This window comes from Mustela lutreola, chromosome 2 (assembly GCF_030435805.1).
Source record: "Mustela lutreola isolate mMusLut2 chromosome 2, mMusLut2.pri, whole genome shotgun sequence".
In the NCBI taxonomy this organism is placed as follows: domain Eukaryota; kingdom Metazoa; phylum Chordata; class Mammalia; order Carnivora; family Mustelidae; genus Mustela; species Mustela lutreola.
Genome location: NC_081291.1, coordinates 115,665,331 through 115,679,798, shown reverse-complemented (window position 1 = coordinate 115,679,798; position 14,468 = coordinate 115,665,331). Strand labels below are relative to the sequence as shown.

Here is a 14,468-nt window from a genome sequence, read left to right as displayed (position 1 = left end):
ATACAAAACAACTGATTAACATGGTGCATTTCTTTCTTTCTTTCTTTCTTTTTTAATATTTTATTTATTTGACAGACAGAGATCCCAAATAGGCAGAGAGGCAAGCAGAGAGAGAGGGGGAAGCAGGCTCCCCACTGAGCAGAGAGCCTGATGTGGGGCTCGATCCCTGGACCCCGAGATCATGACCTGAGCCAAAGGCAGACTGAGCCACCAGGCGCCCCAGCATGGTGCATTTCCATTTGTCTCTCTGATGTGGGCTTGCAGATGCTCACACATTCCTCCCAGTTTTATATTTCACTAAATATCATGAAATCCTAGGAGCCACTTCCTTTGAAAGTATGGCTTATACTTATGATAAAAATGAGGGCAACGGCTTTTTAAAAATCATCCTGTCATAGGTATGACTTTCGGCATGAACATCCATTACACCAAAGGTCTGTTCTTGACTCTGGGGGTCTAGGAAATCTATAATCACCCCCTGAAGTCACGTAACCTTTCAGTGACTCAATTTACTCCTCTGTCAAATGGGAATGACAAGAACGCTCTTCCTTTTCTGTGGTGAGGGGCAGAGGCAGATGGGAAATGGCTTCATAAACTATGCAACAATGCGAGCCCGTGGGAGCTGTGAGTTCACAGGCAGCCGGAGACGAAAATGTGACTCCCTCGCAATGGCAAGGGCCCCGGCCTTTACAGGAGACCCTGAAAGCTTATTTGTGCTGGGGATGTTTTTCTTTCTGGTTTATAACCAACGTGTAGGCAGCCCCCTTTCCCTTCCTCCTGCTTACAGGAGCACCATCTAGAGGTTCCAGGCGTTCTGTGCTGAGTTCCGGATCCTGGAGCACCGGGCTGGTCAGGGTCCCCCAGCTTAGCGTGCACTGGGCTCCAACCCCAGTGCGCACTGAGAAACCATGGGGGTCAGCACTCCAGCCTGGCCCGCTATTGTCTGGCCCCACGGGTCAGTGAACAGGCTAATGGGGCCTGTTCAGGGAGGTGGGGCGCAAACAATGGGAACAAATGGCTGTGCTCCTAAGAGGCAAAGTGCTGGCAGGATTTCCCCCAGAGCTAATCAATTCCAGAACCACTCACCCAGGCAGCTGAGCCTCTATGGTCGCTGACTCAAAACGGGCCACACTGGTGCTGGGGAAATGAGAAACTATCACACCAAAGGGAAAGGAAATGAGATCGTTTAGCAGAGATAAGGGAGGACCAAGAGGACAGCCCAAGCCCTGGCAGGACTGAAGCGAGGGAGGCTAAGTTCCCCTTTCTGTGCAAGGACCCGCTCCCCTCGGCCGCACTGCACGGAGCTCTGCTCGCCTGCAGCTCCGACCATTGCCTCCCTCTGCTCTCCCCCTTTCTGGCCTCCACCAGCTGGCCAAGCAAGCGGGACCTCACAGTTACAGGGGGCAGGCACATAAGTCATTGATCATTAAGGCAGGGAAGGGCTGGAGACACCACCAGCCCATGGGGTTCCCAAACTTTCCCCCACCAACTCTTCTTAAGCCCCCTTCTACAGGGATCCCATCCTTGGGAGATTTAAAAATAGCTGCTTTTATTGAACACCTGCTCCTTTGGGTTGTTCACCGGGCTAAGAATTCTTCTTAGAATGCCCACAAAATATTATGTTGGCAACAATGCCAACAAAACCACTGGGAGGGAGGTGTAATTGTACCTCTATTTATTTATATAAGAAGGTTCAGCCTAGGAGAGGTGTGTTTGCCCGAAACACTACGTCTAGAAAACAGGAGCGTCCGAATTGAAACTAGGTACATGTGGTGTCAAGACCCCACAGGACGACAGCATTTAAGAAGAAAGAGCTTGTGCCCCCCGCCATTGTGCCCCTAGCTATATACTCAAGAAAAAGGACATATATGTCTACATGCCAACTTGAATATAAATGTTTATGGCAATAGTCAAATGGTAGAAACAACTCAAATGTCCATCAAGTGGTGAATGGGTAAACCAGATGTAAAGCATCCATATGGCAGAATTAGGATTTGGCCACAAAAAGGAACGAAGCACTGATACTACACCATGGACGGTCCTGGGGAACATTCTGCTAAATTAGAGAAGCCGGGGCACCTGGGTGGCTTAGTCAGTTAAGCCTCTGCCTTCTGCTCAGGTCATGACCCCACAGTCCTGAGATCGCGTCCCATGTCAGGTTCCCTGCTCAGTGGCAAGCCTGCTTCTCCCTCTCCCTCTGCCTTTCACCGGCTCTTCTTGCTCTCTCTCTCTCTCAAATAAATAAATAAAATCCTAAAAAAAAAAAAAAAAAAGAAAGAAAGAAAGAAAGAAAGAAAGAACCCGGACACAAAGGACCATAGAATATATGATTTTGTCTACATGAAAATGTCTAGAATAAGTATGTATATGTAAATACTGACATAGAAGTAATTACATGTGAATATATAAAATAAGGGAATTATTATATAATAAGTAAATATATAGATGCAGAAAGTGGATTCGTGGGGAAACAGGGAGATAAGGTGGTCATCCCTAAAGGGTATAGGGCTTCTTTCTGAGATAATGGAAATATTCTCTAATGGGCTGTGGTGATGGTTGCACAGTACTCTGAATATACTGAAATCCAGTGAGTCCTACACTTTCAACAGTGCCTTGTAAGGCATGTGCATTATAACTCAATAGAGCTACTCGAGAGAACTCGCCCATGCTGTGACTGGAATAGCACGACTCCCTCGGACTCTCATGTGTCCTACAGTGGTTCTGACTTGTGCAGACAGAGAAACAGAAGCCATGTGGAGCCATGGAAGGAGCAAGGGCTTTGGAGCCAGCGACCTTGGACAACATCTTTAGCCCATCTCGGCTCTGGTTCCCTGTCTGTAACCTGGGGTTAGTAAGTCCCATCTTACCAAGTTGTTGGGGTACATAGGAAAGCCCCCAAACCTTTCCTCCAGTTCTAACATTGCCCGATTTTGATGCAGGGGGCTTGAGTGAAGAGGAAGAGGTGGGCAGTGCCTGTCTGTGGACAGAGAGGTTCACCTTGCATTGAAGTCACACCCACCCACCAGGGATCCTTCTCTTCTCCTGTGCAGACCGCAGGCTGGTCAGCTGGATGGGGGATTTGGGGATTTGCTGCCCCCTGTCATGTCCCCAAATAAGAGGGAAGTTAGAAAGCAGGGCGATTTGTGGGAGCTCTAGGGACAACTGTTGCTGCCCTTGGAAGCTGGGGGGAGTGAGGCAAATGAGAGAGTGAAGAGGAGGCCAGGCTCCCATAGAAACTTTGCTCGATTTCAAGACAGTGGGATGGGTTGCATGGTTCCGATGTATGCCCTCCCAGCTCGAAACATCTGCCAAAAATGCAGAGATGCTTTTCTGAAAACAACTGGAAGATAGAAAGAGGAATAAAAAAAGCCAGACAAGTAAAACACAAAGCAAAAAGCCCCAAACAATTTGGTAACAGAGGTACTTAAATACTACTAAGAAAACGGTAGTAACAGGCCAACCATAATGGTAAAGTACAAGTTCTGGATTTAGGAATTTTCCCACTCACTAAAATTTACTGTTACTTCCAAAATCACTCCTCATGGTACTTCAGAGGACATTCAAGGACAGGAATCAGGCAGCAAAAAATTTGAGTCACTCTGGGCTTGTGTTCTCAGCTGAGGCCAAACGAAGCCCTCTGGTTTCAGCTCTCCTCCTTCAACAAGTGTTTTGGTTTGGTTTGGTTTGATTGCCGTCTACACAACGCTGTGTTTTCTGCCTTGTCTCCCTCTTGGTTGGTGATTTCGCATGACATGCCGTCTGGTCTTCCCTCAGAAAGCTGCCCTTCTCTCTGCCCCGCGGAGAGAAGCTGTTTATTAATCTTCATTCGGACCTGGATGCTAAGGCATCAACAATCTACATCAAATTAGGTGTCTTTGAACTGAAACACACATTTAAAAAAAAGGTTAAGTAGTGATCTGCTGACAAAAATGCTGTGACCAGAAGTTCCCGGGCTCCTAACCCTGTTTTTTCTCCAGAAAGTTCTCTCTGCTGTCCAGGGCTCAAGTCTTTATAGACCACAACTACTGTGAGCACGAGCAGTGGCCACACACACTCTGTGTTTTTAATGCATGTTCTCTCTGCGCTACAGGTAAGAAAGTTGAAGTTATCCATATTAATGGACTTAGAGCTCCCATGTGGAAGTGGGGGGGTTTGAATCCATTTCTCTCTCATTCTCCAGGGAGGAAAGGAACTCTCTAGCCTGGGAGCCGGAATGCCAGTTCTTAGAAAAGGCTGCCCAGGCCTGTATCAAGGCTGATGGGAGGGCCTCCGGAGAGCTGAGCGTAAGTCAAGGACAGGGCTTATCTGAGAAAGGAAGGGGAAAGACCTGGACACGATCCTCCAGATGTAGTCTGGTCAGTGGGGAAAAGATCCATCTTCCACCAGCACAGAAGAGAGGCACCAGAATGAAAAGTGTGGGTGCCAGCCTCACACAGAGAGAAGCAGTGGCGGGGACAGGAATTGTTCAGCTTAGAAATGAGAGTGTGGGGACCTGCAGGAGGGATCTTGAAATACCTCGAGGACTCTCTTGGGATTGAAAACTGGAAGGAAAGCAGGTTCAGAGTTACAAGGAGCAGGTTGTGACTCAGTGTAAGCACTGTTTTCTGATCCTCAGAGCTCTCCAAGAGGCCAAGATTGGGAACTGGTGGTCCCTAGGCTCAATCCGGTTGCAGACACACTGTGTTGGTTCACAGCATTTCTGAAAAATTGGATTTCAGTGCCCCTGCTGTGGGATGTGTGTCTCCATTTTCCAGAGCCTGTGCCGCCGCTTCCTATCACTCATGTGCAGCTTGACTTGCCCTTCAAGTATTGGGTTGACTGATTCAGCAAATAAAAATACAGGATGTGCAGTTAAATTTGTTTCAGACAAATGACAAATCCCTTTTCATGTAAATATGTCCCATGCAGTACTTGGGATACACTTATGCTGTGTCTATAGTTAGTTATGTCCCAGTACTTGTGATTTACTAATACTGTCCCACATTCAATCTGGCAGCTCTACCCTGGAGGCCTGAACTAGGAGCCCCAGATGCTGCATTTTGAGGAAGCATGTTCTATATTTGGGAAATATTCAAAGACTTGTCTCAGAGGAATGCTAGAGAATGAAATGGCTAAAATGGTCTAAATGGCCTTATTTTCTTGAGATCTCCCATTTCAGAGAGATAAAACAATAAAAGCTAGAGGGAGATAATAATTCTAAATAACAACCCCGGGTGCTATTCTGGTGTGCATGACAGGTGGGACACTGGCTTGTGCTGCAACAGCAGAATGTTCTACCAGAACTGGGACTGATCGATAGATAAGGACATAAAGGGGTTTTGACCTCAAATATCAATTGCAAGTAAAATGTTTGTTAAGTGCAAGTTGATTGATGTGCCTATAGCCGGGAAGAATGGTGGCCATCCCTTTCTGGATTGGGGCATGAACCCAGAGGCATGTAACATCCCTAAATGATGATTCTAGTTTATCTGTCAAAACCCATCTTCTGCTTCTCCGAGACTGGAGTAAGTCATCCTGACACTTGTTTTCCTATCCTGCTGCCAGCACTGGGTTTCTGGTTGTTTTGAACAGACCGTGACCGACTTCCCAGGGCCCAGAACATGGCAACAGTTGATAGGAGAGCAGAGGCTGGCCTTAGTGCACGGTTACCACGGCCTCAGTTTCTTCTGCAGAAAAGGAGGTACAAGATCTCCAAGGTCAGTTCCAGAAATTGTGCTGCTGAAAGTGTCAGGAGTCTTCAGTCATCAGCTAGCTTTTCTGCACCCTCCTCCTGACCTCCGAGGAATTAGGATATTTACGTTCAGTGGGATTGAGTGAGCCTTTGGTTTAATGCCCCCATTTTGGAGATAAAGCAAGTGCTCTTCATGGTAGGGTGGTGAGGCCCAGAGCTCTTTGTGGCTCAGTGGGTGGCCTCCCATTCTTCGTTTATGGTTCATCCTGTCTCCCTTACTTTTACTCAAATCTCTCAAGGTCCCTCACTCAAAACCAACAAAATGACAAAAGGCAGGGGAAGTTAACAAAATGAATAAAAATATTTGGGAGAGAGAAGGCACAGCACACTAGTGTATGGACAGATGCACACAAAGGCAATATCCTTAGCAGTTCCAATTTGTCCTTCTCTGGAAAAACTCCTAGGAGACCTGGGCTCTGACCTCTCTCTTAAAGACAGACTGATCCAGAACATTCCCAGGTTGACTCAGATGCTAAGTATTCCTAATGACACTGGGTTTCCTTCACCATTCTCCTCTTCATCAAGATTAAACAGAGAAAAATCTCAGGGGTTGCTCAAAGTGAGTAAAACTCAGTAAAACTCCATTTCAATTGTTGTAAAGTTGGGACAAATTGATATGTGCTTTTTACAGAAAGACTGAGCTTAAAGTTGAGAGGTCACTGACCCAGCAACTTCTGAATCTTAAACAAAGGCCTTCAAGTGACTTATGGCTCCACCATTTTCCCAAATAATGGCTGTTTTCACTGTCCATTCTTTTTTTTTTTTTTTTTTTCCAATATTTTATTTATTTATTTGACAGAGAAAGCACAGCACAGGGAGCAGCAGAGGGAGAGGAAGAAGCAGGCTTCCTGGTGAGCAGGGAGCCGGCTGTGGGGCTCAATCCCAGGACCCTGGGATCATGACCTGAGCCAAAGGCAGATGTCTAACAACTGAGCCACCCAGGCACCCCTCACTGTCCATTCTTGGTAGGTATTCGGTCTCCTCCATGAGAACTTCTGGGGACCCTGCACTTTCCACCTCTTAAATTTCTCAGGGTCTCCTACTTCCATTATGCACATAAACCCCCAGCCAGCAGGTGTTGAATGAATGAGTTGGAAATGAAGGGAAAAGAACAGGGGCTATGGAAACAAATATCCTGGATCTCGTTCCTCCGATCACCAGCTGGTGAACTTGGGCAAGTTTTTAGTTTCTCTAAGCCTCTGTTTACTTATTTGTAAAATGCAAAGAAACCACCTTTCCTACAGGGTTGTAAAGAGAAAATGCAATAATGAAGGCACTCAAGAGGCAGTAACTATTATTATTGTACCTGTTGAATCTATACCAGACTCAAGGGATGAGAACCACCACAGGACAGTATGATTTTCTCGCCTTTCAATGAGGTGCTATTCTGTTTGGCACAAAGTTATAGACTGGCCATCTGAAGGATGAGTGGCTTTGTGTAACTGCCCACAGCAGTGGGCACTGTTTTACTGGTCCCTAAGACTGTTTAAGGAGAGGCATTATAGTCAACAGTGGAATGCATGCCAATTGTTTTATTTATGATGCCTATTTGGGTGACAAGGCTGGCCAGCAAGTGGCCCCCCGGGAGAAGCTTTTGGCCCCCTCCACGTCATTACTCCACAATGCGGCGAAAAGACTGCACAGCTGGGGAAGCTGCACCCCAATCGATGGGCTTCCGGTACTCCTTCTTGTCCAGGAGGTACTGCCTGCCGCGGTAGTTGGGTAGCTCGTAGAAAATCCAGACGCCATCCAGCACCTTACTGGAGTGCACCTCTCGCATGTGAAACTGCTCCATGATGGAAGGGCAATCTTCAGTGGTTTCGTACATCTGACCATTAAAATCTCCCTTCTCGAAGATCTGAATCTTATACTGGCCTCCACTAGACTGGAAAAACACAGGAGGAAATAAACTACGATGATTATGGAAATCACCAACACGTCAAGAACTCCGAGAACAGCGTGGTTGGGAGCCCACCATCTTGAAAGCCAGAGGGTCTGATCTCCCATCCCCGCTGCATACTGACTGAAACAGCAGACCTTCAGTGAGAAAAACTTGATGCCTTAAAGTACTTAGGAGGTAGAGAGAGTGTTCTGGAAATAATTCATGTACTCAGTCTTGTGATGAACTGACCCTAGGTTTTATGCAAGCCTCAGCAGCCAACAGAAGAAAACATGCCATTAAAGGGTAGGAAAATGTTAAGAAAATGCTTCCACATGAATGTTAAAAAAAAAAAAAAAAAAAAGGAAGGGGGGGTAGCGGGTAGCAGGGGCAAAAGAGACAGAAAGAGCTGCAGCAGGGGAGCTGGTGAGCGAGCAGGCGGGGTGGCGCGGGCCCCATTCTCACCAGGTGAACAGCTCGGCAGGAGCTGAGGCGGTCGTTGAGACCCATCCAGTGCTGGTACTCGGGGTACTCGCCCCGGGGCAGGATGTACATGTAGCCCGCGAAGTTGGGCCTTTCGTACACGGCCCAGGTGCCTCCCTCCACTCGAATGGAGTTGCAGCGACTCAGGTACATGTGGAAATCGGCGCAGTCGCAGTCACAGTCATAGTGGCGGCCTTGAAAGTGCTTGTCCTCATAGAAAGTGATCTGAAGTGTGAGGCAAATAAAGAGAGGAACTGGGGAGTTGGGCGGCTTTATTCCTAAAAAACTAAAGACCAAGAACATAGTCCCCACTTTGGAAATTTCCTTTCTCTTTGATGTTGAGGAGGAAATACGGAGTTCTACTTCACCTCCCAACACCTACCTTCTGGCAGACGACTTTAGCTGTCAGCAACAGGAAGGAAAACTTTCTGAAGGCTTAAAATGAAGCAAAATAAGAGAGTGCCCTAAGATAAGCCAGACCCAAATTCATGGCTTCCTCCTCTTTGTTCCCCTAACTCACAGTACTCATCGCATAAAAAAATAAATTATCCACTTACATATCTCTCTCCCCTCAGACTCTTACTAAACTTTTTCCAGGGGCAAGGACCAAGCCTTATTTAAGCTATGGACCCCTGCACCCACCACTGGACAAACCCTCAATCAGTGTTGCATGAAGATGAGAGAGTTCCAAATGCAAACATTCACTCCAGGTGATAGGAAGATACACAGAGAAAAGTAAAACAGACCTTAGCTTTAGGGAGCTTATTTCAGATGGATATAGAGCATATGCATGACAATATTTTATGCTCTGTTATTAATTTATTGCCAACAGAGTAGTTACAAGGCAACAAAATGGCAAGTCAAGAATGTTCTTTTCCTCAAACTCTTTCCCAAGTTTGCCCCACAACCTGTGGGGTAAGCCTGAGACCTCTGACGGCACAGCAGTATGCAGCTCCGAGAACTGGGAAATTATAAACCTGGGATCTTGAGCTGCATCTCTGCAGTCAGACTCACTAGCTCAGGCAAGCTGCCTCTCTGGGCTCCTGCTTCCCACTTGTCAGATGAAGGACTACACTAGATTAAAGGTCTGGGTGTAAAAATAAAACGTTCCTGTTTTGCAGCAGGAAATAGAATTCCTAGGCGCTCCTGGGGCTTCTTAACGCAGCTTCTGAAAACCACCAGGCCAAATGGACCGTAGAGTTTGCCCCTTCTTGTTCTACAGTTCCACAATCCAAGATAAATGTTAGTTTACAATCAAAACGGAAAGAACAGGTGTCGAGTCAAGCAGTTAATTCCCTAGCGTTATGCTGCCACCTCGTGGCTAATTGGCGTTATCAGTTTAGAAAAAGAAAACCAGGTCAAGCATTTCATAGGAAAGGAGTAGAGACAGGTAGTCTTGAGAGGATCTTTGAGGTGAAGATTGAAGGATAAGGAGGGGTATCTGGGGGAAGAGAAAAAAGGATTGCCCACAAGGAATAAAAGAGCATGGCCCACTACAGGAATAAGTAGTTCAAGCTTGGCGCATATAGAGTATGTGGTGAAGTATCCAGAAATAACAGATGCCATGCTAGAATCCCTTTGGTTGGAGTGCATGGAAGCAGGTGGTTGCTGTGAGTGTGGTGGAGGTGGTGCAGGCCAGCCAATGGCAACTGCTAGCTGATGACACGGAGGGAACAAACAGTCAAATGGAACCGGGGATTTGGTGACTGATGAGATGTAAGGAATGATGGAAAGTCAGAAACCAAGAATGACTTTCAAAAGGCCATAAAACCTCAGTGCTTTCTACCCCAGGAGAGACTTTCTAGATCATAGGCTACTGATGGGTATTGCCTGCCACCTTAATCTACCCTTCCAGTCTCTCTCCCCTCTTGTTTTCTGTTCCTTATGAGCTTCCCGACCCCTTCTCACCCCTAAATCATCGACTCCATTTCCTTTCGTCCTCTCCCAAATTTCTCTTCCACCTCCATTTCGCACTTCAGCATAGCAGACTGAGAGATACATGGCGTCTCAGTCTCAGATGAAAACAAAATTGCAGCACCCGCTAGTCACTATCTCTGTGACCTTGGATAGGCCACTGAACCACTCTTCAAAGCTCAGGCTCTTCATTTGTAAACCTGGATAACCATATGCACTCCAGAGGGCTGTTCTGAGAAGGGGTAATAACAATAAAGCACTTAGTTTAATTTGGTTCATAATTGCCAATAGACTTTGCTACTGTGGCTACAGATGAAGAAGTTAAATGACTCGCCTAAGGTCAATAGCTAGTGACAAGTCCGTTGCAGGCAAGTGAGTGGACTGCTGTGCAAAAGTCCTGGTCAGTGACTTGTGATTCGTTTTATCTTCTCTCCTTTTGCTGTCTTCCCCTGCTGTACAGCTAGCTCGGTTTCACAGACACCATTTACTCTCCTAGTAATGGAACGAGACTGATTCTGAGTCTGGGAAGCTTTCCCCAAAGCCTGTGGAAAGATGTTTAGGAAAACCAAGGTAACTTCACTAAGAATGAATAGATTCTAAACTCCTTAATTTAACTTTAATTTAATTTACTTTTGGTTTTTGGTCAATTAGTCAACAAAAAAAAGAAGCTTTGCAAGGGATATGCTATAGGCAAAAAAGTTAGTATCTTTTTTACTTGAATGTTTCCCACACTTGGTGCCCTATGTACATTTGCCTGGCTGACATCTGAATCTGAGAAGTGGAAATATACACAATGTTCTATAAGGTCCCCTTGCTGGCCACCCTTTCAGCAGACTAGCCAACCATCCCAAGGTTGAAACAAAGTACTGTGTTGCCACAGAGACTGAGCTCCATGAATCAAGCTCTCCTTTCAGTGGGAGACCTTCCAAATCTCAGAGCCCAGAGAATGTTGTACTTCTACTCAATTTCCATTTGCAGAAGGACCAAGAAATCTACTCTATAGTGAGCTGAGATTCTTGGACAAAAAAATCTGTAGAGAGGACTAAGAAATACTGCTGGAGATTGCCTAGAAATTATTACAAAATTCCTCTTATTTTCATTTAGTTTTTGAAAAAATAGCCCATTAATCCAATATAGCAGAAAGAAAAATGTTGAGTATTCCAGGTAACAAAACCAAATTTAGTAAAATGCATTGTTTTTGCCAAGCCCATAACTCTGATTAGATTGCTAGTAAGATAGAGGGAAAGGGAGAAGCAATAGAGAAAGAGATTAACTTGCTCTTTTGGTCTAGCAAGCAAGTTAGCTAACCACTGTGAACAACGCAGCTGTAAGAAGTAAGAAAGCACATTATTACTGCTCTGGAAATCTTTGAAAGCAGGGGTATTTTCATCTAGGAGGGTTTTCTGTTTTAAGATTTTGTTATTTGAGAGAAAGAAAAAGAGAAAGATCAAATAAGCAGGGGCGGGGGGCGGGCAGAGGAAGAGGGACAGGGAGGCTCCCCACTAAGCAGGGAGCCCAGCACGGGGTTTGATCTCAGGACCCCAGAATCATGACTGGAGCCAAAGGCAGACACTTAACTGGCTGAGCCACCCAGGCGCCCCAAAGAGGGTTCTGTAACAGTCTTTCCTCAAGTCACACGGATACTCATCTAAGGATTTACAATTCTTCTCAGTGGGATTTTCATGGCCTACTTTGAAGAGCCTCAGAGCACTATAAACACTGTCTCATTTTTCTCCTGAAATCTTCTAGATGACAAGTATCATTATTAGTTTTATTTTCCAAGTGGAAAAAAAAAAATCAGGCACTACCAATTCTGGAAGAACAGGTACCTCCTGATATGATGTGATGGGAAATACTTGATATTGCCTATGTAACTTTCTGGCCAAAGATGGTTAGTCTGAATCTAAACATGAGGAAACAATCAGACAAATGCAAATTTCAGGACTTTCTACAAGGCACCTATTCTGGCCTTTGAAAAATGTTAATGTCTCAAACAACAACAACAAAAAGGTAGGGCGACTGATCCATATAAAAGAGGCTAAAGGAAAAAATGGTTAAAGGAACATGGCAACCAAGGGTAATGCATGATCCTTGACTGGATCCTGTATCGGGGTGAAAGCCAGCCATGAAGCACATTTAGGGAAGCAAATGGGGGAAATTTGAATATGGTCCAAATATTAGGTATTATATTTATTGTAAATTTGGGGGACAAGATAATGATAGTATGTTTATTGGAGATACATGCTTAAATACAGCAAAATAATTGTCTATTTACTGCCAAATGCTTTAGTACAGAGAGACAGACAGAGACCCAATATATAGCAAAATGCTAACAACTGAAGAATATAAGTGAGGGATTTAGAAGTATTTATTCAACATTTCTTTCTTATTCTTTTCAGATTTAATGGGTTTGAAACTTTTCAAAGTAAAGAATTGGTGGGGGTGGTGAGGGTGGTGAGGAAATCAGGCATAGATCCCTTCACTCCTAAAGCCCGTGTAAGAAATCAATTTCCAGACCAACAACTGTAAATCAAGTATTTGAGAGGCAATTTTCCTAATGTAAGTAAGCACTTTATTTCAGGAAATGGGTAAGAGTAGCTGCTCGAATGAAGTGGATATGTAGGATTTAATTCACTTGATGGATTTTTTAGAACATTACTGGTTGAGGCTAACTTTTATAGAGCAATTTTTTAAAAGATTTTAAGTAATCTCTACACCCAACATGGGTCTCACTCAAACTTAAAACTCTGAGATCAAGAGCTACATGCTCTACTGACTAAACCAACCAGACACCCTTTACAGAGCAGTTTTTAACTAAATACTAAAAGTTTTCTACTCCACCTATTATTAGCAGGTATTATTTCTGGGGAAATTGGTTGCCGCAAGGCAGAAATCATGATGATATTTAACTGATATATACCTGCACAGTATTGAACATCACCCCCCACCCCCAACACAAAGATACACCCTTAATAACTTGTTGGGGAATTCTGTTAGAGTAAAAAATATAATGAGCATTTCTTCATCTTCTCTCCCCCGGTCGCAGCATTCAAAACCACTGTCATACTCACCTCCAGGCAAAGAAGCAAAAGCTTTTCTCCACATTCCTTTCAACGTATCTTTAGGTACATTGGAAAAGAGGAAATATTCCGAAAGAAAGGAAACACTGGAAAAGAAAGGTACAAAGGAAAAGAAAGTGGTAGGCTACAGAGTGTGACCGTTACTTACCTTGGTTCCAGACTTAGACATTTTGGTGCATAGACTGGTTTCCCCAGTGCTGGAATCCGGAATAGCTACAGAGAGTTGGAGGCACAGAGACATTTATACTGGGCTGGTTTCAAATCAAACATTTGCTTAGTCATGAGAATAGGATCCAAAAATTGAGTCAGTCATTTAGAGGCTATTGATGGTTTCTAGAAAAACAATTGGGATTATGAAATAAAGGAAAGCTTCAGTACCCCTTCTAATGCTTACCAAGCCTTGCTGTATTGTAGACTTTGCTGAGTCAAGGCACCAAAACCCAGCCAAAGTTTTCAAAGTTAAAAACAAAAAAGTCCCCCTTACCTGGGCAATTTGGTTTTCTAGCAAGCCACCACCTTGAAATCCCCAGGGTCTTCTTTTTTCTTCAACAGAGCTTGCGGGAGAGTCAAAAAGCCACCCTCTAATTCTGAACAGAAGTAACATGTTCCAAAGCAACAAAATGTAATGACTACTAAACACAATGCATGATCTTATGTTTGGAAAATGTCACTACAAAGGACATTTCTGGGAGGATTAGCAAAAATTTTAATCCGGACTGTATATGATGCCATTGTGAGATTTCCTGAATTTAGTCAATTTAGTAATTTGTACTACAACTACAGAAGAGAATGTCTTTATTTTTAGGAAATACATGCTAATGTCTATAGGAGTAAAGGTTTAAGATGTCTACAACCTACTCTCAAATTGCTGAGCAAAAATACTACTACTATCGAGTGGTAAAGTGAATGTATGGCATGTTAGTAAGTGCTAAAGCTAGACGAGGCATATGTGGGGATTCAGATTCTTGCAACTGTTCTTTAAGTTTGAAAAATTTTCAGGACATACAAGTTCTGATCCACAAGAAAGGCTCTACAGAATGTAGCATGAGGGACAGAAAGCTACCGTGAGAATCACAGTCCCGCCAAGGTTGAGCTAAGCTCAGCTTGCTGCCTGGTTGGTGGCATTTTTCTGCCATGATATTCAATGGGAACCTGTTCAGGGACGTTTCTTGGCACCTATTACATCTGACTTTTGGAATGAGATTACATTTTATGTAAATTAAAAAAAACCAAGTCAATCCTTCTCTACTTTCATTTTCCTGGTCAAGTACACTCTTCTTAAAAGTCCATCTTTCTCATGTTTTTATGAATAAAGCCATCCTACAAATGGGATTCTCCCAGCATAAATTATGGTTAATTCAAAAAATGGTAAATGTGCCTT

The 14,468-nt window shown here is 44.4% G+C and overlaps 1 protein-coding gene across 3 annotated transcripts; it reads right to left on the bottom strand.

The window, feature by feature from the left end:
* Positions 1–7,248: 7,248 nt before the first annotated feature.
* CRYGS (crystallin gamma S) lies at positions 7,249–14,440 on the bottom strand. 3 transcript variants are annotated; one of them, XM_059163204.1, is made up of 4 exons: positions 13,572–14,440; positions 13,236–13,420; positions 8,076–8,318; positions 7,249–7,616 (listed from the first exon to the last, which is right to left on the bottom strand). In XM_059163204.1, the coding sequence occupies exons 2-4, from the start codon at positions 13,326–13,328 to the stop codon at positions 7,344–7,346; spliced, it is 609 nt and encodes a 202-aa protein (XP_059019187.1). In that variant the 5' UTR covers positions 13,329–13,420; positions 13,572–14,440; the 3' UTR covers positions 7,249–7,343. The 3 variants fall into 3 exon arrangements, with proteins under 3 accessions (XP_059019187.1, XP_059019186.1, XP_059019188.1); XM_059163203.1 differs by having other exon boundaries at positions 13,236–14,440; XM_059163205.1 differs by lacking the exons at positions 13,236–13,420; positions 13,572–14,440 and adding an exon at positions 10,002–13,072.
* Between the last annotated feature and the right edge of the window lie 28 nt (positions 14,441–14,468).